Source organism: Cebus imitator, unplaced genomic scaffold (assembly GCF_001604975.1).
Source record: "Cebus imitator isolate Cc_AM_T3 unplaced genomic scaffold, Cebus_imitator-1.0 Scaffold119, whole genome shotgun sequence".
Taxonomy (NCBI): domain Eukaryota; kingdom Metazoa; phylum Chordata; class Mammalia; order Primates; family Cebidae; genus Cebus; species Cebus imitator.
In genome coordinates, this window is record NW_016107434.1 from 750,392 (window position 1) to 775,512 (window position 25,121).

The 25,121-nt window shown below is 38.5% G+C and overlaps 1 protein-coding gene across 1 annotated transcript in view; it reads right to left on the minus strand.

The window, feature by feature from the left end:
• Nucleotides 1-5,953: 5,953 nt before the first annotated feature.
• The window catches only part of CDIN1 (CDAN1 interacting nuclease 1), a 275,096-nt gene continuing 255,928 nt past the window's right edge, over nt 5,954-25,121 (minus strand). Inside the window, exon 11 of the mRNA XM_037742369.1 lies at nt 5,954-6,563. Within this exon, the coding sequence (XP_037598297.1) occupies nt 6,536-6,563 (28 nt within the window). The 3' untranslated portion in view covers nt 5,954-6,535. The remainder of the gene's footprint in view (nt 6,564-25,121) is intronic.

Consider the following 25,121-nt stretch of genomic DNA (forward strand, 5'->3'; position numbering starts at 1 on the left):
TTTTTTTTTTTTTTTTTTTTTTTTTTTTTGAGACAGAGTTTCGCTCTTGTTACCTAGGCTGCTGGAGTGCAATGGCGCGATCTCGGAAAACTTCTTAATTGTGTACCTTGCTCATTCATTCATATGTGTACATTTAACAGTGTGAACTTCCTAGTTAAAGAAATCTTGTCTCTACTAAAAACTACAAAATTAGCCAGGTGTGGTGGCGCATTCCTTTAATCGCAGCTACTCAGGAGGCTGAGGCAGGACAATTGCTTGAACCCAGGAGGCGGAGGTTGCAGTGAGCCGAGATTGTGCCATTGCACTCCAGCCTGAGTGACAAGAGCAAAACGCTGTCTCAAAAAGAAAAAAAAAATAAGAATTGGGAGGGTTCGGTCAAGGAGAGGTCATTAAGATGTATTTCCGTTCCTTCTGTCTTTTTCCTAAGAAGACTTTTCCAATTAAGTACAATAGAAAACAACATATAGAGCACAGCCATTTATTGCTGCTTACATCACTGGGACCTCCTGTGCGTATTCTTGGATGTTCTCTTGTCCAGCTTCCATCATGTTTATCACCTCTTACTGCTCTTATCTCCCATAAAATTACTTCTACTGAGTGACCAAAGCCATCTCCAATCATGTAATCATCCAAGGGCCAGCAATTACTCTTATACCCAGCTATCTATAAGTATGGTTGTCAGTAACTTCTATAATCTAAACTCACTCATGAGTATAGTTTTGTAATTCTTGGAATAATGCCCCTTTAGAAATTAATTTTGGTGCATCCATTAGGTAATTTTCTTGAATGACTTACTTCAACAGTCATCTGTCGGAGAATGTCATAGGAGTCAATAACCAATCTTGGGGTGGGAACAAAAGGAGTAAGGAGGCAAAATATTTGGACTCACTTTGAAACCTGGCTTTTATACATGGGAACCTTATTATCTAATCGCTGCATCTAAGTTCTAAAGTTATTAGGCAGCCTAGGGAAAAGTGGTCATTACCCAGAAATACCTGTTACCGAGCTAACCACTTATACAACTAATCCACATCCAAATAGCTTTCCTGGCTTTGCAGAACATTTATATCAGCCTATTGTCTCAATGTCTTGGTCAGTCTCTCACTATCAAATATTCTAAAAAGCCAACAATGTGATACAATATAATACAAATTCACTGCAAAGAGAAATTATACATATTTCACAAGTTGTAGAATTTTATGAAAGTAATGCTGGTGAACTGCATAAATCACATTTTAAGCCAGTATTTGACATATAATAATCTGGCAGAATTATTTTAACAATCAGAGAAGAGAAATCAAGAGGAGGATGACTAAATAGAGAACATGAATATCAAAGTCTTAGTAAGACCCTCAGAAAAACCTAATTTAAAAAAAACTTCAACTATTTTCCAAGTGATAGTGTAGTGTTGCAGAAGTGAAATGTGAAATGATGGGTGTATTATACTGCCTTACAATTTTGTTGGGAAAATTACAACAAAAGTCAATACTTGATTTGCTCTTCTTGATGCTGAGTACTGCACCTAATTATAAAATATATTTTGTTACTTATAAAATAAAATGCATTTGCTTTCATAATTTTTAATTTTGAAAATTGTTCTCAGCAAATCCTTTTCAAATATATTTTTATCGAATTATGGTTCCATTTTAAGTGGATTCACTGGGAGATGCCTTTTGCTGACACCAATTAACCCTGGGCAATGAGAATCTCTCAGGCAATGAAGTGATCCCCTTTTTTCTTGTCTTTCACCCTGTTAAGTCAAGGTTAGCCTAAAGCTGCCTCCTTAGATATTTTAAGTTTGGCCTAAAGGATTTTTGTACATCATGAACTCTAATAAGTGGATTTATAAGCAGATCGTAGCCTACACGTGTGCCAATCACTGAGTTTTGGGCAATCAATTGTAGCCAACTGTCCGAACTGTGTTCAAATAAGGGAAATGCTGAGCTGTAACCAATCCATCTGTTTCTGTACTTCACTTCTGTACCTCGCTCTTCTTTTTCTGTCCATAATCTTCTTTCACCACCTTATACAAGCACCATTTCTTAAACAAGCACCACGTGGCTGGGCTGGCGTCTCTGAGCCTACCCTTGCTCACAAGGCTGCCCGATTTGCAAATCGTTCCTTGCCCAATTAAATCCACTTAAATTTAATTCAGCTGGTTTTTATCTTATAAACTCTCCTCCACTCTCTGCTCCTTCCCGGTTTAGCTCATTGCTCTCTCTACCTCTGTCCTTGCCGTTGTGTGGTTTTCTTCTTTCCTAGCTATTATCTCTTCTCCGTTGGTGAGGCTCCAGCTTCTGGACCAGAAAGGTGAGTGCGTGTCAGTCTCCTGAAACGCTTATGGACCTGCTGACATCTTTGCAATTCCACTCTATTAGGAAATATGGAAAACGCATTTTTTTTTTTTAGATGGAATCTTGCTCTGTTGCCCAGGATGGAGTGCAGTGGTGTGATCTTGGCTCCCTGCAACCTCTGCCTCCTGGGTTCCAGTGATTCTTTTGCCTCAATCTCCCGAGTAGCTGAGACTACAGGCACACACTACCACGAGGGCTAATTTTTGTATTTTTAGTAGAGACGGGGTTTGGCCATAAACTCCTGACCTTCTGAACCGCCTGTCTTGACCTCCCAAAGTGCTGGGATTACAGGCATAAACCACCACGCGCGACCGGAAAATGCATTTTTATATCTATAGCCCTACTCTTATTTCTAACGATTTTAAACAAATAATTATATCCATGAAGGCTGGTTTACTTTTGCTAAATCTTCTTAGGAAGGAGAAAAATTGCTATAGTGATAATTAGCGTCTCCTTTAAGGAGGACAATTGACGCAGAAATTTCCAGAAGGAAAGAGTAAGGGGGTCAGGTCTTTAAAAATGTCACCTGATCCCTTTTGAGAATCAACCTTGAGTTTTGCATATGGTAAATACTCAATATTCACAGACTGGCTAATTGGCAAAGAAAAGGCAGGTCCTGGGACCCAGTGTTTTTTCGTATTGTCAGTTCATTCTAGAGTGAAGTCACAGAAAAGCCCGGGGCACAGTGCACGCTGCCTTTGTTTATTGGTGCTTAGGTTATTTGCTAGATTGATGGGTGTTGCTCAACCACACAGGGAGCTTTACATCCTGATGACCAGGTTTCACCCCAGACCAAAGCTGTGGGGAGGGAACCAGCGCTAGTAGTGTAATATTGGGGTTCAGGGTGCCCTCAGCTCCCCTGAGAGAACGTTTCTCCAGGTTCTTGGTGTCCTGCCCTCTCAAGAACAAGAGAGGGGACCACAGCGCAGATTGTAGAAAGTGATTTATTTAAAGAGAGAAAAAGGAGAAGGAGAGAGACACAGCTAACTCTCACACTGAGAGAAAGAAAAGCTGCTCTCACACTGAGAAGAGCTCCCAGAGGGGGAAACCAGAGAAGGAAGGCTTCTCTCACACGGAGTGAGAGTCCAGAAAGATGGAATCCAGGAGAGGAAAGCAGCTTCCACACTGGAAGAGAATAGAGAGAGATGGAGTTTAGGAGGGAAGACAGGCTTCCATGAGAGAGTGTGGAAGGGGACTCCAGAGGGGGAATCCAGGAGACAGAAAGACGGCTTCCACGAAGGGAGTGTTCGTGGAAGGGGACCCAAACATGGAGTCCGAGGGGTGTGGAAGAAGGGGACTTTTAACCTGGGAGGAACCCCCACCTTCTCTAAGATCCCAGGCCAGTGAAAGGAGTTCCTTAGAACTTCCCCTGGGGTGACTGACTTTTAGTTTCTTCCCATGCCCGTGAAATTTAAACATAAACTGTTAAGTCTCCCAGATGGAGAGAGATGGGAGGGGGGCATGGTTCTAGCAAGTTCCTGCCATTAAAGCTACACCCGCTTGTGGACCCGGAAAGAGAACACCTTCCCTCAGGTATAAAGCTCCCTTGATTATTTCAGTGTGTAGTCAAATTGGAAAACCATCTTCTTAGATCATGATATTTCTATGCACTTTCCTTAAGGGGGACTCTTCATGGCTCTGAGGTCTCAAGTTTTCCTTTTAACTTTCCCCTCTTCTTTTAAAATTACTTTTACCCCACCGAAAAGGCATGAAGAAGTCCTTTCAACTTTCTGCTGCAAGCACCAGTACAGCTAATTTGACACTGAGGGGGAGGCTCAAAATTGTCCTAGGAGTATAATGGGGCAGAGGGTCATCCTGTGGCTGTAACTTGCCTAATTTAGCACTGGGGTCAGGCTGAAGCCTCTTCCACCACGGGAAAGCATTTTTCACATACACAGTTCTCAGGTGGACCTGCCTCTACTTCTCTTAAGACTCTGATTTCTATGAACGCAGACAGCAGCTCTTTAAAAGCGTGCGGGGGCTCGGAGATTGACGAAGGAGACATCCCTCCTGCAGCTGTGCTTTCTCCTTGGCTCCTTCTCGTGGCTGCTGTCAGGCTCACTTCTTGAGATTTTAAGGATGAAATCTCTCTCTGGTTTTCTTTTCCCCAACCCTCACTTTCTGGGTGATATGCAGCACAAAACAGGCTAGAAATATTCCTCCTACCCCAAACCATGGTCAGGTGTAAACCTAGAAAACATATGAAGTAGACAAAACTTCTGCCCTGGCAAGAAGCCTACATTTTAAACTGCGCATTGAAAAAAGCATTCACTAGGATGTAATGTAAACATTGACTTACAGGCTTTGGTGTGCTCCGTGTTTGTGTTGTATAAGTAGCTTGTTGAAACTGAAGGAGAAAGATTTATAATCTTACACAAGTCAGGCAATGTTCTGTGGGGGAAGAGGGATTTTTAGGAGCTCTTTAAGTGAGGATAATGTGAGTATTTGGTCTTAAGCAGTGAAATGAAACAAGAGGGTAACATCTGAAGACAGATTCATTTGCTCAGCGAAGCCAAGTTAATGTATTAAGTAATAGTAGAGAGGTGTAAACTGTGTTTTATGCTCCTAAGCAAAAGACAGTTGCAAAATCTTCTCTATATATTCATTTAAAATTACTTTAACATAATAAACATAGCTAACATTTATTGTGTGTTTAGCATGCATAAAACACATTCCTCAGGAAAATTCTATGTGCTAAGACTACTCTACCCACTTTACAGATGAGGCATTGAGAAGTTATGCAACTCACCAAAGGTCACACAGCTAGTAAGTGCCAAAGCCAGAATCTCAACTTAAGCGCAGCGCTGGATACCGGGTGCATTAAGTTGACTTTTATTGTCTGTGTTATTTTAATTGGTACAACTGCTGATATTGCTTATTCCACTTTTTTGCATCTAAGATAAAATCTTGTGGGTCGAGTCCCTTAATTCCACTGGGTTCACTTGAGAAGAATGATAATTACTAGTGCCATCTAGTGATTTAGTCTACTGATCTGATACAATAAATTGAGAATTTCTGTCAGAACTTTGGAGTATCAATTAATTGATTTATTCACAAGTATTTTCCTGAACTGAAAATTAGATTTTGTTCTTTAATAACTATTTTTTCTTTGATAAAGATAGGAGAACTACCAACTAGTAGGTAATTATAATTTAATTTCTATAATCGCTAACTCAAGGCCATTTGGAAATGTTAAACAGAGGAAATTTTACACGGATGGTAGGAAAGACGACAATAGCTTGAAGAAATCTAGGAAAAGTTACGCAAATGGATGTAGACTCTAGTGAAAAGCTCCTTAAACATGTAGCAAATGTAGGTAGACCTTCCTATAATCAGTTCAGTAGGCATTGAAATTTTGTTGTATATCACAGTTACAACTGAGGACAGTATCTTAGAAATTCAGAATTTAAAGATCTGTAGCAAGTAGTAGAGAACCTGGTACTTATTAGGTGACAGTTGAATATTTGTTGGATGTTGATTACAGAATAAAAATCATTGCCACAAGATAGAAACAAGCTCAAACATTTTTTAAAACAATTTTTACTTCCACATTTTTGTACCCAAAATATATGTGGCAGATATCAGTAAAGAATATTAATTGAGTGGGTCAGATTCAGCTACTCAACATTTCAGATAAAAGATCATCTTGAAGGAAGACAGTAACCACATTTCTTCTAATTTCCTCCAGCAATACAATTAACTACATTCTGAGCTGCCATTCCTGGTGGCAGTGTTGTTTACCTTTTCTTGGTAATCTTCTATTTTAACTTGATTTTTGTTCTTTAATTGTTTAAAATATATCACCCACTTTCAACCTCATGAAAGAGCACATGTGCACATGGGGTATTTTACCAAATCACCCAGTATCAGTGCTTTTTCTTTTTAATTATCTACTTTTTAGAAGAGATAAGTAATTGTACCAAAATACCATCTCTCCTTTTAATTCTTTTCTAAATGGCCAACATGCAGGAAATGAAAGTCTCTGGTCATTCCTTCCAGACACACACAGACACCAGCCTCCAGCCTCCTTTTTAACTTGGCATTTTCCATTTTCCATGCGATGCTTTGAATCCATGTTTTCCTTCCTGCTTTTCCTACTCAATCTGATACTGAGACTGGCCCGAGCAGAAGAAGAACCAAACCAAACAAACAAAAAACCAAGTGAGTGTCCAGCATCCTTGTCAGCTCCTCTGAGCCAGTGGATGGCGCCTGGAAAATAAGAGGTGACAATTTTGTGCTCTGGTTTCTGTCATGAGGCAGATAATCATAGTTGGTGAAACTCAGGTGAAAGCCATTGTGAATAACGGCCACGCAACTGTATGGCTTTAAGCCAATCCCTTATTGAATGAGAAGCAAAATCTAATGAGAGTGACTGTCTCTGAAAATGAGATCTTAGGTTTAACAGCTGCGTTTCCAAACCTGAAATGCAACACATGCAGGGCTCTTCTTTCGGTTGGGGCAAGAAGTGGCTTAAAGTTCTAATTTTCAGTCTATATCTCAAAGGTAATGTCTAGAAATCGATTTTCTGCTTGTCCTCTTGTTTAGTCAAGGGGAGAAATTTGCTGTTCATGAAGGGTTGAGGGCCTGACACCACTTCAAGAGAGCGCTCCAGGATCACAGGTTAAGGTATCTTCTGCCTAATCTCTTCCTCCCGCACTGCAGACAGCCTCAACCTTGACCTAGAGGGAATCTCCTTTCTAGAGGAGAGCAAGGAAATTCTGTTTCCATGTTAACAGAGGGAGGGCTCTCCTGTCACTGCCTGCTGCTGTTAGCTTTGTGGGCTCTGGGAGCCCAATTATGTGTGGAAGCATTATGAAAAGGAGCCAGTGCGCAAACTGGCGTGCAGAAAACACAGACACAGATTCCCTCAATAAATAATGGAATGTGCTTGTGTGTTGGTGCACACATTTGTGGTATAGAAGATTACCTTTCAAAGTGGACTTACTGTGCAATTGGAAATGAGCTGAGACCCCCATTTCTATACCTTTCCTGCTTGGATGGTCTGGATGTCATTGACACAGGCAGCAGAGAAAATAACAGCAGGGTTAACTGTTCATGCAAGTGTAATAATAGTCCTTAACAGAAGAAGAGTAATTACCTTTGTCTAGTTTTCCCTGCTGTAAAATGTAATAAAATAGAGACCAGTGTCTACTGCTGATAGACACCATCCTTCTCTTCTGAAATACACGCCAATGACTCTGAAACACCCTTTTCTCACAAGCTAAATTCACATCTTAATTTTGAAAAATCCATTACTGTTGGGTAGATTCCCTGAATGCATTTGACAGTTCTCAGGCCACTGCTATTAGGTGGGAAATCTCAAAGCCGTAGGAGATTTACAGCCTGGGAGATGACAGACCATGGGTGGGTGCATTCCCATCCCCCATTGCTTCTCCAACATTATGATGACAGGAGGTATCTGTGTAGCAGAAGGAAGAACTTTAGAGGGGTGGCTTCATTTGGAAAGAGAAGCCCCTGTTAGCAGCCGGAAGCAGTGGTGCTGAAAAGCAATCACTGGTGTCAAGAACTTTCTTAGCTAAGCAGTGCAGCTGGTGGCAATAAATAGCATTCTAATAAAGGAGGATGTTCAATTCATGACATAAGCACATACTGTTTCAACTACCAAACATAATTTATGAGGCTGCATATGTCTGAAATGGATTTCCCCCCTATACATTTATAAATAAAAATGCAAAGATTTCAAAAGGAGGAAAAGATCTGCATTTTAAATCAAAGTAAAATGGGAAGATCAATGAGAAGTCCACTGCTTTTTAAAAGTACACTATGATACATCACATTTTAAAAGTGTGTTGGGTGTCATATTGTACAGCCACTTCTATTCCTAAGAAAGATGGATGCTATTTTCTATGATGGTGAATGCTGTATTTATGACAAGGGGTCTTAATAATACTCCACCTCTTCCCAGAAGCTACACAAAGGCAAATGCTTACCTTGAATATCTTTGACCTTACTTTTGAAAACATGAGCACATGTTCTCACATAAAACATTGATGAAACCCAATCAGTTTCACATAATCCTTAAAACAGTTCTGAAGAAACTAGAAAATGATGAACCAGAGAAGCTATGTGTACTATTGGGCTTAAACAACAGGGCTCATTTGACCTCTTAACTCATCGACTCTGCATGAGTAAGTTAAGTTATTCGTTTTGACATAACCAGTGGTTTATTTTACTATCTACTGCTGTTCTTTGTTACATGTTCTATTCATATCACATGTTCTTGCTCTTTATAATTATTGTGGAACATAGCAATTGCACAGACTGTATCGTATCCCACCAGGATAACCATGGTGGATGAGGGACCCGAAGAACTTGCCTTTGACTTAAAGTTTATTCCTACTGCTTTCTTTACACGAGAAAGATTTTTTACTGATGGCAGTCACAAAACTAACTCTATGTTTTAATGACTATGGAGCCACTTTGAATAGCACTTTATTCAGGAACTCCAAATGCCAATTTGTTTTCTACTGTGAGGTGTGTGTTCAAGCTTATGAAATGAATAGCTGGTTAATCTTTTAAGCTATTACTCAAGATAAAAATCCACTGAACCTGAAAGCAACATGCAGCATTTACACTGCTGTTCTTTGAAATTTATTTTCCATGCTGTGTCCGTATAACTGTTAATAACATATTTTTGCTTTAGAAAGGAAGGGTCTGGTAAACTCAGATGTCAATGGGTATCAATATTCTATCATTTTGTTGACTTTGAAACTCATTAGTGATAGAGAAGCCGAATTTCTATTCTCTTCATGATGGAAACATAAAAAATAGGTAGTGTTGCAGCATAAAGACATACTGTCAAATGGATATTATTTTTGTGTTTTAATTGTAAGCACAAACCCAGTCTAAATAAGGGCAGACATATTTCGAAGCATCATCTTACAAAGTCAGGAACCATTATAGAATAACATGAAAGCTTTAACATGTTCTACTTGCTGAGGAGAAAAACACTTAAGATAATCAAAAGGGAGAGAGCTATGAGAAAGATTTTGCTTGACTCTGTCCCCAAAACTGTTCAGAACCAGATGGTTTCAGAGATATTATACATGAAACTGATGAAGATTTCAACCCAGTGGTTTCTGGGGGAATTCTAGGCAGATGCCATCAGGATGTGCTTAAAAAGTTAAACAGCACTAATGAATTCCCTTAAATGTCTCTTAAAATGCATATGGATTCTCCAAAGTTCATTACTTTGATTTTGTGTGTGAGGCGGATAGCTGCAAGTCCAAACAGGGGAATGCAGTGAGTCAAGATTTTAAATCATTTGCGTATATGTTCTTTCTCTAAGGCAGCAACAGGGAAAACCTGCAAGTTTATCTTACTTTTCAAGGAAGCATGGATGAGCAAATGGTGAACATTAGTTATATTAAAAGTAAGTTTTGGTCATGGCTGAATATTGCCTCTCTTTTCTAAAATCATTAGCTTAGGATGGAATTAAACTGACACACACGTGCAACATTAAAGAGTGTTGACAAGAAATTTCTCAGTCATTGCTCCACGCACTAGGGACGAGCACACACCTTTTGTTGTTGATTGTGGGTGGAACTTAGACAATTTTAAGTGCAAAAGTAGAGTTAAGAGTGGTACCGCTCTGACTCTTACATTGAATTGTACCATGTAAATTGAAGTGTTAGAATCATCCGAAGCTCCTTTTGGGAAACACTGCCTCGTGGCTGTACTCTTGGCATAGTCTTTCATTGATAATCCTCAATATTGTCACTTTAAAAAAATTATACTTTACGTTCTGGGGTACATGTGCAGAATGTGCAGTTTTGTTACATAGGTATGCACGTGCGATGGTGGTTTGCTGCATTCATCCCCTGTCATCTACGTTTGGTATTTCTCCTAGGGTTATCCCTGCCCTATGCCCCCACCCCTTGTTATCCCTTTGCTAGCTCCCCACTCTGCAACAGACCCTGGTGTGAGATGTTCCCCTCCCTGTGTCCATGTGTTTTCACTGCTCAACACCCACTTATGATATAAGTGAAAACGTGATGTTTGGTTTTCTCTTCTTGTGTCAATTTGCTGAGAATGATGGTTTCCAGCTTCATCCATGTCCCTGCAAAGGACACGAACTCATCCTTTTTTATGGCTGCATAGTATTCCACGGTGTATATGTGCCACATTTTCTTTATCCAGTCTACCATTGATGGGCATTTGGGTTGTTTCCAAGTCTTTGTGATTGTGAACAGTGCTGCAATAAACACACATGTGCATGTGTCTTTATAACAGAATGATTTATAATCTTTTGGGTATATACCCAGTAATGAGATTGCTGGGTCAATGGGGTTAGCATTGAATCTATAAACTACTATGGCCATTTTCACAATATTGATTCTTCCTAATCATGAGCATGGAATGTTTCTCCACCTGTTTGTGTCCTCTCTTATTTCCTTGAGCAGTGGCCCGTAGTTCTCCTTGAAGAGGTCCTTTACATCCCTTGTTAGTTGTATTCCTAGGTATTCCATTCCCTTTGTAGCAATTGCGAATGGGCGTTCACTCAAGATTTGGTTCTCCGTCTGTCTGTTATTGGTGTATAGGAATGCTTGTGATTTTTGCACATTGATTTCGTATCCTGAGACTTTGCTGAAGTTGATTGTCAGCTTAAGGAGATTTTAGGCTGAGACAATGGGGTTAACTAAGTATACAATCATGTCCTCTGCAAATAAAGACAATTTTACTTCCTCTTTTCCTAATTGAATACGCTTTATTTCTTTATCTTGCCTGATTGCCCTGACCAGAACTTCCAATATTATGTTGAATAGGAGTGGTGAGAGAGGGCATCCTTGTCTTGTGCTGGCTTTCAAAGGGAGTGCTTCCAGTTTTTGTCCTTTCAGAATGATATCGGCAGTGCGTCTGTCATAAATAGCTCTTATTTTGAGATACGTTTCATTTATACCTAGTTTACTGAGAGTTTTTAGCATAAAGGGATGTTGAATTTGTCAAAGGTCCTCTCTGTATCTGTTGAGATAATCATGTGGTTTTTGTCCTTGGTTCTGTTTATGTGATGGATTACATTTATAGATTTCCATATGTTGAACCAGCCTTACAGCCCAGGGACAAAGCTGATTTGTTTGTGATGGATAAGCTTCTTGATGTGCTATTGAAATCAGTTTGCCAGTATTTTATTGAGGATTTTTGCATCAATGTTCATTATGGATATTGGCCTGAAATTTTCTTTTTTAGTTGTGTATCCACCAGGTTTTGGTATCAGGATGATGCCAGCCTCATAACATGAATTAGGGAGGATTCTGTCTTTTTCTATTGTTTGGAATAGTTTCAGAAGGAATGATACCAGCTTCTCTTTGTACCTCTGATAGAATTTGGCTGTGAATCTATCTGGTCCTGGATTTTTTTTGGTTAGTAGGCTATTAGTTGCTGCCTCAATTTCAGACCTTGTTATTGGTCTATTCAGGGATTCGATTTCTTTCTGGTTTAGTCTTGGGAGGATGTAAGTGTTCAGAAATTTTTCTATTTCTTCTAGATTTTCTGGTTTATTTGCATAGAGGTGTTCATATTATTCTCTGATGGTAGTTTGTATTTCTGTGGGATTGGTGGTGATATCTTTTTTGGTATTTTTTGTTGCATCTATTTGATTCTTCTCTCTTTTTTTCTTTATGAGTCTGGCTAGCGATCTATTTGGTTCATGTTTTTAAAAAGCCAGCTTCCGGATTCATTATTTGTTTTGAAGGGGTTTTTGTGTGTCTGTCTCCTTCAGTTCTGCTCTGATCTTAGTTATTTCTTGTCTTCTGCTAGCTTTTGAATTTGTTTGCTCTTGCTCTTCTAGCTCTTTTAATCATGATAGTGGGGTGTCAATTTTAGATTTTTCCTCATTTCTCTTGTAAGCATTTAGTGCTGTAAATCGCCCTGCACACACTACTTTAAATGTGTCCCAGAGGTTCTGGTATGTTGTGTCTTTGTTCTCATTAGTTTCGAAGAACATCTTTATTTCTGCCTTCATTTCATTATTTATCCAGTAATCATTCAGGAGCAGGTTGTTCAGTTTCCATGTAGTTGTGCGGTTTGAGTGAGTTTCTTAATCCTGAGTTCTAATTTGATTGCACTGTGGTCTGAGAGACTGTTATGATTTCTGTTCTTTTGCATTTGCTGAGGAGTGCTTTACTTCCAATTATGTGGTCAATTTTATAATAAGTGTCATGTGGTGCTGAGAAGAATGTATATTCTGTGTATTTGGGGTGGAGAGTTCTGTAGATGTCTATGAGGTCTGCTTGGTCCAGATCTGAGTTCAAGTCCTGGATATCCTTGTTAATTTTGTCTTGTTGATCTGTCTAATATTGACAGTGGAGTGTTAAAGTCTCCCACTATTATTGTGTGGGAGTATAAGTCTCTTTGTATGTCATTAAGAACTTGCTTTATGTATCTGGGTGCTCCTGCATTGGGTGCAAATATACTTAGGATAGTTAGCTCTTCACGTTGCATTGATCACCTTAACATTATGTACTGCCCTTCTTTGTCTCATTTGATCTTTGTTGGTTTAAAGTCTGTTTTATCAGAGACTAGGATTGTAACCCCTGCTTTATTTTTATGCTTTTCATTTGCTTGGTAAATCTTCCTCCATCCCTTTATTTTGAGCCTATGTATGTCTTTGCACATGAAACGAGTCTCCTGCATGCAGCACACTTGACTTTTTATCCAATATTTGCCAGTCTGTGTCTTTTAATTGGGGATTTATCCCATTTACATTTAAGGTTAATATTGTTACTTGTGAATTTGATCCTGCCATTTTGACACTAGCTGGTTGTTTTGCCTGTTAGTTGATGCAGTTTTTTCACAGTGTGGATGGCCTTTACAATCTGGTATGTTTTTGCAATGGCTGGTACTGGTTTCCTTTCTGTGTTTACTGCTGTCTTCAGGAACTCTTGTTAGGCAGCCTGGTGATGACAAAATCTTTTAGCATTTGCTTGTCCATAAAGGATTTTATTTCTTCTTCATTTATGAAGTTTAGTTGGGCTAGATATAAAATTATAGGTTGAAAATTCTTTAAAGATGTTGAATAATGGCCCCCACTCTCTTCTGGCTTGTAGAGTTTCTGCTGTGAGAGCCACTGTGAGTCTGATGGGCTTCCCTTTGTGGGTAACCCGACCTTTCTCTCTGGCTGCACTTAGCATTTTTTCCTTTATTTCAACCCTGGTGAATCTGATGACTATGTGTCTTGGGGCTGTTCTTCTCAAGGAGTATCTTTGTGGTGTTTTCTGTATTTCCTGAATTTGAATGTTGGCTTGCCTTCCTAGGTCAGGGAAGTTCTCCTGAATAATATCCTGAAGAGTGTTTTCCAACTTGGTTTCATTCTCCCTGTCACTTTCAGGTACATACACCAATCAAATGTAGATTTGGTCTTTTCATGTAGTTCCATATTTCTTGGATGCTTTGTTCATTTCTTTTCACTCTTTTTTTCTCTAATCTTGCCTTCTTGCCCTATTTCATTGAGTTGATCTTCAGTTGCTGTTATCCTTCTTGTGCTTGATCGATTCAGCTATTGAAACTTGTGTACGCTTCACAAAGTTCTCGTGCTGGGTTTTTCAGCTCCATGAAGTTGTTTATGTTTTTCTCTGCACTGGTTTTTTTAGTTAGCATTTTGTCTAACCTTATTTCAAGGTTCTTAGCTTCCTTGGTTTGGGTTAGAACATGCTTCTTTAGCTCGGAGAAATTTGTTATTACCCACCTTCTGAAGCCTGCTTCTATCAATTTGTCAAACTCATTCTCCATCCAGTTTTGTTCCCTTGCTGGTGAGAAGTCGTGATCCCTTGAAGGAGAAGAGGCATTCTGTTTTTTGGAGTTTTCAGCCCTTTTGTGCTGGTTTCTTCCCCTCTTCGTGGATTTATCTACCTTGGGTCTTTGAAATTGTTGACCTTTGGATGGGGTCTCTGAGTGGACGTCCTTTCTGTTGATGTTGCAACTATTTCTTTCTGTTAGTTTTCCTTCTAACTGTCAGGACTCTCTGCTGCAGGTCTGCTGGAGTTTGCTGGAGGTCCACTCCAGACCCTGCTTGCCTGGGCATCACCAGCAGGGGTTGCAGAACAGCAAAGATTGCTGCCTGTTCCTTCCTCTGGTAGCTTAGTCCTAGAAGAGTACCTGCCAGATGCCAGCCAGAGCTCCCTTATATGAGTTGTCTGTCAGCCCCTGATGGGTGATGGGTGATGTCTCCCAGTCAGAATACACGAGATTAAGGGAGCCACGTGAGGAGGCAGTCTGTCCCCTGTCAGAGCTTGAGCACTGTGCCGGGAGATTTGTTGCTCCCTTCAGAGCTGCCAGGCAGGGACTTTTAAGTCTGCTGAAGCTATGCCAACAACCTCCTCTTTACCAAGGTGCTCTGTTTGAGGAAGGTGGGATCTTTATTTGTAAGTCCCTGAAGGGCTGCTGCTTTTTTTCAGAGATGCTATGCCCAGTGAGGAGGGAGGCTAGTGACACAGTCTGCCTGCAGTGTCCTTGATGAGCTGCCATGGGCTCTGCTCAGTCACTGTGTAAACTTCCTGGCAACGTGTTTGTTTTTTTGTTGTTGTTTTTTTGTTTGTTTGTTTGTTTGTTTTTTACGTGGGCAAGGTTAAAATTGTGTACTAGAGCCTCAGCAATGTCCCAGGTTGAGCCCAGACTGCTGTGCTGGCTGGGAGAATTTCAAGCCAGTGAATTTTAGCTTGCTGGTCTTCATGGGGGTGGGACCCGCTGAGCCAGATCACTTGGCTCCCTGGCTTCTGCTCCCCTTTTCAGGGGAATGAGCAGTTGTGTCTCGCTAGTATTCCAGGCACCACTGGGGTATGAAAAAAAACAAGCTGCTGTGGGTAACTCAGTGTCTTCCCACATGGCCCAGTTTTGTGCTGGGAACTCATGTCACTGGTGGTGTAGGCACCAGAGGAAATCTCCTGGTCTGTGGGTTGTGAAGACCATGGGAAAGGCGCAGTATCTGAGCCAGAGTGCCAGAATAAGTCTCTAATAGCTTCCCTTGGCTAGGAGAGGTAGTTCTTGGGCCCCTTGCTTTTCCTGGGTGAGGCAACACCCCACCCTGCTTCAGCTCTCCCTCCTTGGGCTGCACCCACCGTCTAATCAGTCCCAGTGAGATAAACCAGGTACCTCGGTTGGAAATGCGGAGATCACTTACCTTCTGTGTCATTCTCTCTGGGAGTTGCATAGCAGAGCTGTTCCTATTCATCCATCTTGCCAGAAATTGCCCATTTTCACTTTTAACAGAAGGAAATGTGCTTTCTACTGCTAATGAAATTCTTGTGGTGGTGTACGAGGTAACAATGAAAAATTTTGAAGAACACAAGCACCTAGTGGCAAGGATTTCCAAGTGTGGAATTGGGATGCCCAGCTTCTTGAAATCTGGATTCATATTTTTATCTGTCTACTTGTCCTGGTAGTTCCTTCAGCTTGATGGGTAGTATAAACACTGGCCATTGTTTTATAGGAGAAATTTCTTTCCAATCTCAGTACCAGCGAAAGCTGGGTCTTTATTTTTATCCTGTGGACAATGTGGATCTTGAACTGAGATGACTTCTCTCTTTTCTCTGGTCATTCAGAAACATCAAACCAAATTGGTCTTTCTTCAAGTAATCATATAAATTGTGCAGCATGCATTTTGAGTGCTAATTTTAATCTTGACTTCATTTTATTTCTCTTCACCTTCATTCCCTCATTTATTTCGTTTTTTAACCTTTTGTAATGTTTCCACCCCCGTAAGGCACCCTCAAATCCATTTATACAAAAAAGAACATAAATAAATAATCCAAATTTGAAAATGTCATTTTCTTCCTCATATCCTTTTACCCTCAGTGCTTTAAATGACTAAATTCTCCCTTTTTCAGTCAGCATTTTTATTCAGTCTTCCTTTTAAATATCTCTTGAAGCCCCTCCTTGTTTTTCTGTTCTCCTGCTATTGCCTTAATTCAGGTAGGCCACCTGATTGGCCTCCCTTTTAGACTCTAATTTTAATAAATTCCACCCCCATGAGTATGATTATTATTTCTCTGCTTACAAATACAAATATTATTATTACTTCCTTGCTTAAATTCTTCGGTTGGCTTTGTACTTCCTGTAGGCTAACATCTACATTTCTGCCATGTTCTGTTTGTTATCTGACCCCAGATTTTCTTCTAGGCTTTTTCACTGCCCTTCCTCATAACCCCATGCAACCTGCCAGTAACACTGACCTGCTAATACCGTCTTGAACATGCTGTATTGTTTTCATGCTTCCATGTTGTTTTTATGCTATTCTCTTTGCCTGGAAAAAACAATCTCTGTGCCCTAAGCCTTGTCCCTGTATTTCCTAGAGAAAGACAGCCCCTTGTGGAAGCCTCAGCTCAAATGCTACTATCTTCCAGAAATGCCCAGGCATAAATAGTTACTCTGTTCTTTCTGCCACCTTTCAACTTGGAATAAATTTTCATGATGGTATAGCCCACAGGTATTTTAAGTATTTATTTGTTTCTTACCTTGGTGAGACCCTAGTTCTATAGCAGTAGGGTGTTGTTATTCTTCTTTGCATCCTCAGTGCTTTGCATCCTCAGTGTCCAGCATAAGACTTGGCACGTTGTAGGTGTTCAATAGATGTTTATTAAATTAATGAATAGAGGAATGAATTACTGAATAAGTGAAGGAATGAGTACATAAATCACTTACTTCTGGTCAATGAGAGAGAGAACCAAATTCTCTTGCCCTGTTGAAAATACTGGTGATTTCCACATTTTTACCACTTGTTGTGGGTTGAACTGTATCCCTTCCACATAACCCCTACTACCTCAAAATGTGATAGCATTTGGAAATAAGGTCATTGCAGATGTAATTAGTTAGGATGACATCATAAACAGGGTGGGCCACTAATTCAACATGACATGCCATAAGCAAATGGTCATGTGAAGATAGAGATACACAGGGAGACAACACATGATAAAAAGGCAGAGATTGGAATAATGCAGCTGCGAGCCACGGAATGCTAAAGATTGCCAGCAATCCACCAGAAACTATAAAATGCAAGGAAGGGTTCCCCTACAGTTCTCAGAGGGAGAATGACCTTGACATTGCCTTGATTTTAGCTTTCTGGCCTCCAGAATTGTCAGACAACAAATTTCTGCTGTTTTAAGCCACCTAGTTTGTGATAACTTTGTTATAGTAGTCTTTGGGAACTAAGGCATTCTCTAAGCTCACTTTTAAATGCAGGGATTATTTTTATGTACTTTTATTTCATTTAATTATAATATGCATAACATTTTAATTTACTAATGTTTATAATGTTTCTAAACAATACTTCTCTCAAATATTTCAAATACTTCAAATGTGAATGTCTTATTTATCAGTAACACCACTTAAAAAGTGGTCCTACCAGAGCAGTATTAAGTAGAGTCCCTATCTTGCCTGACACTGGAGCAATAAAGTCTCAGTAATCAGAGTTAATACAGTTTTTGAAAACTCTACGGGGTGTCATTTACATTCAATAAAAATGAATCAATTTTAAGAGAAAAGTACAACAATTTGTTTATCCATTCACATGTTGATGAACAATTAGGCTGTTTCCAGTTTTTGGCTACTATGAATTAAGTTCCTATAAATGTTCATTACGAGTCTTTGTGTTGACATATGTTTTCATTTCTCTTGGATAAATATCCAAGGGTCAAATTGCTGGGTCGTAGGGTAAATGTATGTTTAAAATTATAAGAAATTGTTAAACTGTCCAAGTGTGGTACCATTTTACCTCGCCACTAGCAATGTATAAAAATTTCCATTGTTCCATATTCTCCCCAAATATTGATATTGTTAGTCTTTAAAACCAGCTATTCTAATGCGTATGTATATTTTGTGGTTTTAATTTGTATTTTTCCTAATGACTAATAATGTTGAACATTATTCCTTTTATTTATTGGCCATTTGTACATATTCTTCTGTGAAGTATCTGTTCAAATTATTTGTCCAGTTTCTAAAACTAGATAGCATGTCTCCTTACAGCTCTTGAGTTGTAAGAGTTTTAAAAATGTATATCCTGGATACAAGTCTTTGTCAAATACGTTTTGCAGAAATTTTCTCCTAGGCTATGGTTTGCCTTTTCGTTTTATTAGTGGTGTGATTTAAAGAACAAAAGTTTTTCATTTCAGTGAAGTCCAATTTATCATTTCTCTGTCATGACACATGCTTTTTGTGGTTTATCTAAGAAATATTTGCCAAGGTCAAAAAAGCTTTTTGTCTCATTTAAAAAATAATTTCATAAATTTATCTTTCATGTTTAAGCTCTAATCCATTTTGAATTATTGTATATGGTGTGAGGTAGGGGGGTCAAGATTTCCTTCTCCTTATAAATGTGTAGTTATTCCAGCATTATATTTTTTAATGCCTATGTTTTCTGCATTCAGTTGCCTCAGCATATTTGTCAAAAATCAGTTGGCATTTATGTCTAGGTCTATTTCTGGACTCTCTGTTCTATAGATCTATGTGTCTATTAACACACTGTTGATGACTGAAGCTCTATACTAAGTCTTGAAGTTAGGTAGATTAGTCCTTCAAATTCATTTTTCTTTTTCAAAATTATTTTGGTTATTCTAGGTCCATTGCATTTCAATATTAATTTGAGAATTAACCCATCAACTTCTGGGAGAAAAAAAGTACTGCTGGTATTTTCTTAAGGCTGCATTGAGTCTATTGACCAATTTGTTGAGAACTGACATCTTAACAACATTAAGGCTTCTGATTCATTAACTTAATAATAATTATTTCAACCTTCTTTGCTTCTCTCAGTAGGAATTAACACATTTAAAAATTGTTTTTGTTAAAATTTATTTCTCAAAGATGAACCGTAATTCTTCCTTTTGTTACTTGGGTCTTTTTATACCCAGAGCAGGACAATGTATGGACCCCAAAGGCAGAACCAAGAAAAACCATTCTTATATTGGTCATAAATAATTTTTCTTCCTTATTCCATGTAATAATAATGTTCATAGAATAAAATTGGATTATTTTACAATGCAGATGCTGTTGACTTGCAGAGATTACTTTTTCTCTTACAGTCAGGAAAAAAATGACAATGCACAGACATAAAAGAAAATAACCATAGGACTCTAAATTTTAACATTACAGATAGGAATTTAGTTGATGTGAAGATATCTAACTTTCATGTGAATGACGTATGGCATGAACATATCCTTAAATGACCTATTCAGAAGACAACTGCTCTTTTTCAGATTTTTACTTTTCTTCCTTGGCTATGTCATGAGCCCAAGGCCACATGACAACAACTGAAGGTTGCATATACTGATCGTATGTTGAATTTATATACTAGTTGTAGATTATAGATTGAGATTTTAGATTGAGAGTTTATAGAGCAGATTATAGATTAAGTTTAGATGTAGGTTGTAGATTATAGTAGAATTACCCTGGATGTTTTACTGTGCCCTAACTTAGATTTGCTTAGATTTCATGACTTTGCGAACTTCAGGAAAAAGTATAGTCTACAATTCCCTTCTCCATAGTTTTAAAATCCAAAAATCTCTGAAAACCTTCAATTTTTAGAAATAACTAATTTGGTAGCAAAACTTGATCTGACCTCAACTCACTTAGTGCCCAAACCTAACTAAACAGGCATGGGGATATTTTTGGTATTTTCTATCATTTAGTATAAATATCTTAAAAATGAACTGTAGAATTATTTATGCTTTTGATTATGGGATGCTGTTGTACACCCTTCTGGAATGTTACAAATGGTATATGCATCATATAAACTTGGAAAAATTCTAAATTCTGAAATGCATGTGGGCCCAAAGGTATTAGGCAAGTGATTTTTGACTTGTATATCTGCCTTCTTATATATTCTGAAGTATTGCAGTCAAGCTGTGGGGAATTAGCAGAATTTAATTTTTTTTTTGTTACATCTGATTTATAAGTAGCCACAAAAATGGTAAGGCAGAAGTCTTTCATTTTTGGAAACTCAGACTTCATTCCCTCTTTTTAATAGCAGCTCGCTCCTTTTGGGGCATGGGTTTTCCCTATTGAGGGCTAACTCGGGTGTCTCCTCACAATTTAGTAGCTGAAGAGACAGAATTTCCCATTTCCTGCCTCAGTGCTGTCAAAAGTTGGGCACATGTGATCCAAGCTTTGCTCTGAAGATCAATAGCCTTGCAATTATGATTTTTGGATGAACAACCCAATGACCAAGTGAAAGACTAGACATCACACAACTCAGCTGCAAGCACTGCCCAGCATGTTCCTGGATCTTAGCCCTCTTGACTTAGTATCTTTAGCCTTTCCTAGCTCTGAGTACCTGTAAATGTGATCTTACTTGGAAATAAGATCTTTGCAGATATAATCAAGTTAAGATAAGGTTATACTGAATTAGAGTGGATCTATAATTCAATATGACTGGAATCCTTATAAATAGAGAAGAAACACACACATACACAGTGAGAATGACATGTGACTACAGAGGCAGCGATTGGGGTGATCTATCCACAAGCCAAAGAAGGATAAGGATTGCTGGGAAACACTAGAAGTTGGGAGAGGCAAGGAAGGACTGCAAGATCATAAATTTCTATTGTTTTAAGCAACATAGTTCATGATATTTCGTTACAGCAGTCCTTGGAAACCAATGCACTATCAATCAATTCTGTTTGGGGAAGTCAACCAGTTTGTTTTCCTTGTCTGCCGCTAGGGATTCAAATATGCTAAATAAAAAATCTACATATTCTTATGTGATTCATGGATGTTATACATTATTTTACAATTCTAAACAGGAGTGTATTTAGATAAAAAAGTAAATGTTCCTACCTGGAAAACCACAAGTACCAAAGCTGAGAGAGAGACACAGAGAAGAAAACAGTTCAGAAACTCAGATACAAAACTACAGAGCAACTGAAATCCTGAAGGTTTCCAAAATAAAATATTATGTTGCTCATAGCAACAAAGTAGTGAATAGCCAATCAGGGCTTGCCTTTAAAATACATCAAAATAGGCTGTCCTTTACATAAGAGAAAGTCTGCTTTATGTTATGATTGCTTGCCAGGATATATTACGTTAAGATAAATGATTATCTACATTGTTTTGACAATCAGGGAATTTATGAATGAGAAACTTATTTGCCTGCAGTGATGAACTGAATTGTAAAAGAAGCATTAGCAATGATGATACTTTTTAAAATTTGTTTAAGAATTGTGTTACAGTTTTGCTTTCTTTTTAATGAGGAGCAAAAAAAAAAAAAAAAGCAGCCAAAAGGCATTTATTTTGTAATAAGCATCTGACAGCTCTCATTAGAAGAATTCACTCACAAATCTGAAGGTATAGGCTGGTTTGTTTTTGCTATATCACATTTATATGACCTCTCAGCTGCCGTATGGAAATTTGCTCCTGTTTTTAAGGTTGCGCATTGGGCAATATTGCAAACCTCTGGTGCTATTTGTTCTGAGGGTTCTTAGGGTGAGAAAGTGATGATTTTCACCAGTTTTAGGAGGGTATGTAGCAACTGGGTTCCTGGGCTTAAAGATCTGCATGTTAGGCATGAAGTGCCTCCAGGATATATAGGAAACAAATCTCAAGGTGAAACAGAAATTATGACTACTTTTCTCCATATATGCCTTAAAAAATTTTCCAAAATAGAACACAAGAAAAACTCAAGAAGTTAGATTACCTGTTGCGGAAAAAAGTGTCAAAGTTGAAGGATTACTAACAGACATAGTAAGATTATTTATATCAAGATTTCTTTCTTTAAAAATATTACTGTTATACTTTAAGTTCTAGGGTACATGCGCAGAATGTGCAGGTTTGTTACATAGGTATACATGTGCCATGGTGGTTTACTGCATCCATCACCCCGTCATCTACCTTAGGTATTTCTCCTAATGCTATCCCTCTCCTATCTCCCCACCCCCAGGGATCCCTCCCCTATATCCCAACTCCCCCGACATCATACCCCCTGGTGTATGATGTTCCCCTCCCTGTGTCCATGTGGCCATGTGGTCTCATTGTTCAATGCCCACTTATGAGTGAGAACATGTGGTGTTTGGTTTTCTGTTCTTGTGTCAGTTTGCTGAGAATGATGGTTTCTAGCTTCATCCATGTCCCTGCAAAGGACATGAACTCATCCTTTTTTATGGCTGCATAGTATTCCATGGTGTATATGTGCCACATTTTCTTTATCTAGTCTATCATTGATTGGCATTTGGGTTGTTTCCAAGTCTTTGCTATTGTGAACATGTATGCTGCAATAAGCATACATATGCATGTGTCTTTATAATAGAATGATTTATAATCCTTTGAGTATATAATCCCAGTAATGGGATGGCTGGGTCAAATGGTATTTCTGGTTCTAGATCCTTGAGGAATCACTACAATGTCTTCCACAATGGTTGAACTAATTTACACTCCCACCAACAGTGTAAAAGCTTTCCTATTTCTCCACATCCTCTCCAGTATCTGTTGTCTCCCGATTTTTGAAGGATTGCCATTCTAACTGGTATGAGATGATATCTCAATGTGGTTTTGATTTGCATTTCTCTAATGACCAGTGATAATGAGATTTTTTTCTGTTTGTTGGCTGCATAAATGTCTTCTTTTGAGAAGTGTCTTTTCATAGCCTTCACCCACTTTTTGATGAGGTTGTTTGTTTTTTTCTTGTAAATTTGTTTAAATTCTCTGCAGATTCTTGATATTAGCCCTTTGTCAGATGGGTACATTGCAAAAATTTGTTTCCATTCTGTTGGTTGCCAGCTCACTCTAATGATAGTTTCTTTTGCTGTGCAGAAGCTCTTTAGTTTAATTAGATCCCATTTGTCAATTTTGGGTTTTGTTGCCATTGCTTTTGGTGTATTAGTCATGAAGTCTTTGCCCATGCCTATGTCCTGAATAGTACTGTGTGGTTTTCTTCTAGGGTTTTTATGGTGTTAGCTCTTATGTTTAAATCTGGAGTTAATTTTTGTATAATTGTATATTTAATTCATCTAGAGTTAATTTTTGTATAAGGTGTAAGGAAGGGATCCATTTTCAGCTTTCTGCATATGGCTAGCCAATTTTCCCAACACTCTTTATTAAATAGGTTATCCTTTCTCCATTGCTTGTTTTTGTCAGGTTTGTCAAAGATCAAATGGTTGAAGATGTGTGGCATTACTTCTGAGGCTTCTGTTCTGTTCCATTGGTCTATATCTCTGTTTTGGCACCAGTACTATGCTGTTTTGATTACTTTAGCCTTGTAGTATATTTTGAAGTCAGGCCTCTAGATTTTTTTTTTTTTTCCTTGTTGTTGTTGCTTAGGATTGTCTTTGCTATGTGGGCTCTCTTTTGGTTCCATATGAAATTTAATTTTTTTTTTTTCAATTCTGTGAAGAAAGTCAATGGTAGCTTGATGAGGATAGCATTGAATCTATAAATTACTTTGGGCAGTATGGCCATTTTCACAATATTGATTCTCCCTAAGCCTGAGCATGGAATGTCTTTCCATCTGTTTGTGTCCTCTCTTATTTTCTTAAGCAGTGGTTTACAGTTCTCCTTGAAGAGGTCCTTCACATTCCTTGTTAGTTGTTCCCCTAGGTATTTTATTCTCTTGGTAGCAATTGTGAATGGGAGTTCACTCATGATTTGGCTCTCTGTTTGTTACTGGTGTATAGGAATTGTGCTTTTTGCAAATTGATTTTGTAATCCTGAGACTTTGCTGAAGTTGCATATCAGCTTAAGGAGATTTTGGGCTGAAATGATGGGGTCTTCTAAATATACAATCATGTCCTCTGCAAATAGAGACAGTTTGACTTCCTCTTTTCTTAATTGAATGCCCTTTATTTCTTTTTCTTGCCCGATTGCACTGGCCAGAACTTCCAATACTATGTTAACAGGAGTGGTGAGAGAGGGCATCCTTGTTTTGTGCTGGTTTTCAAAGGGAATGCTTCCAGTTTTTGCCCATTCAGCATGATACTGGCTGTGGGTTTTTCATAAATAGCTCTTTATTATTTTGAGATACGTTCCACTGATACCTAGTTTATTGAGAATTTTTAGCATAAAGGGATGTTGAATTTGTCAAAGGTCCTCTCTGCATCTGTTGAGATAATCATGTGGTTTTTGTCCTTGGTTCTGTTTATGTGATGGATTACGTTTATTGATTTGCATATGTTGAACCAGCCTTGCAGCCCAGGGATGAAGCCGACTTGTTTGTGATGGATAAGCTTCTTGATGTGCTGTTGAATTAAGTTTGCCAGTATTTTATAGAGGATTTTTGCATAAATGTTTATTATGGATATTTGCCTGAAATTTTCTTTTACAGTTGTGTCTCTGCTAGGTTTTGGTATCATGATGATGTTGATCTCATAAAATGAGTTAGGGAGGATTCCATCTTTTTCTATTGTTTGGAATAGTTTCAGAAGGAATGGTACCAGCTCCTCTTAGTACCTCTGATAGAATTCGGCTGTGAACCCATCTGGTCCTGGACTTTTTTTTGGTTGGGAGGCGATTAACTGCTGCCTCAATTTCAGACCTTGTTATTGGCCTATTCAGCGATTTGACTTCTACCTTGTTTAGTCTTAGGAAGGTGTAACCATTCAGGAATTTATCTATTTCTTCTAGATTTTCTAGTTTATTTGCATAGAGGTGTTTATATTATTCTCTGAAGGCAGTTTGTACTTCTGTGGGATCAGTGGTGGTATCTCCTTTATTATTTTTTATTGCATCTATTTTATTCTTCTCTCTCTTCTTCTTTATTAGTCTGGCTAGCAGTATATCTATTTGTTGATCTTTTCAAAAAACCAGCTCCTGGATTCATTGATTTTTTTTTTTTTT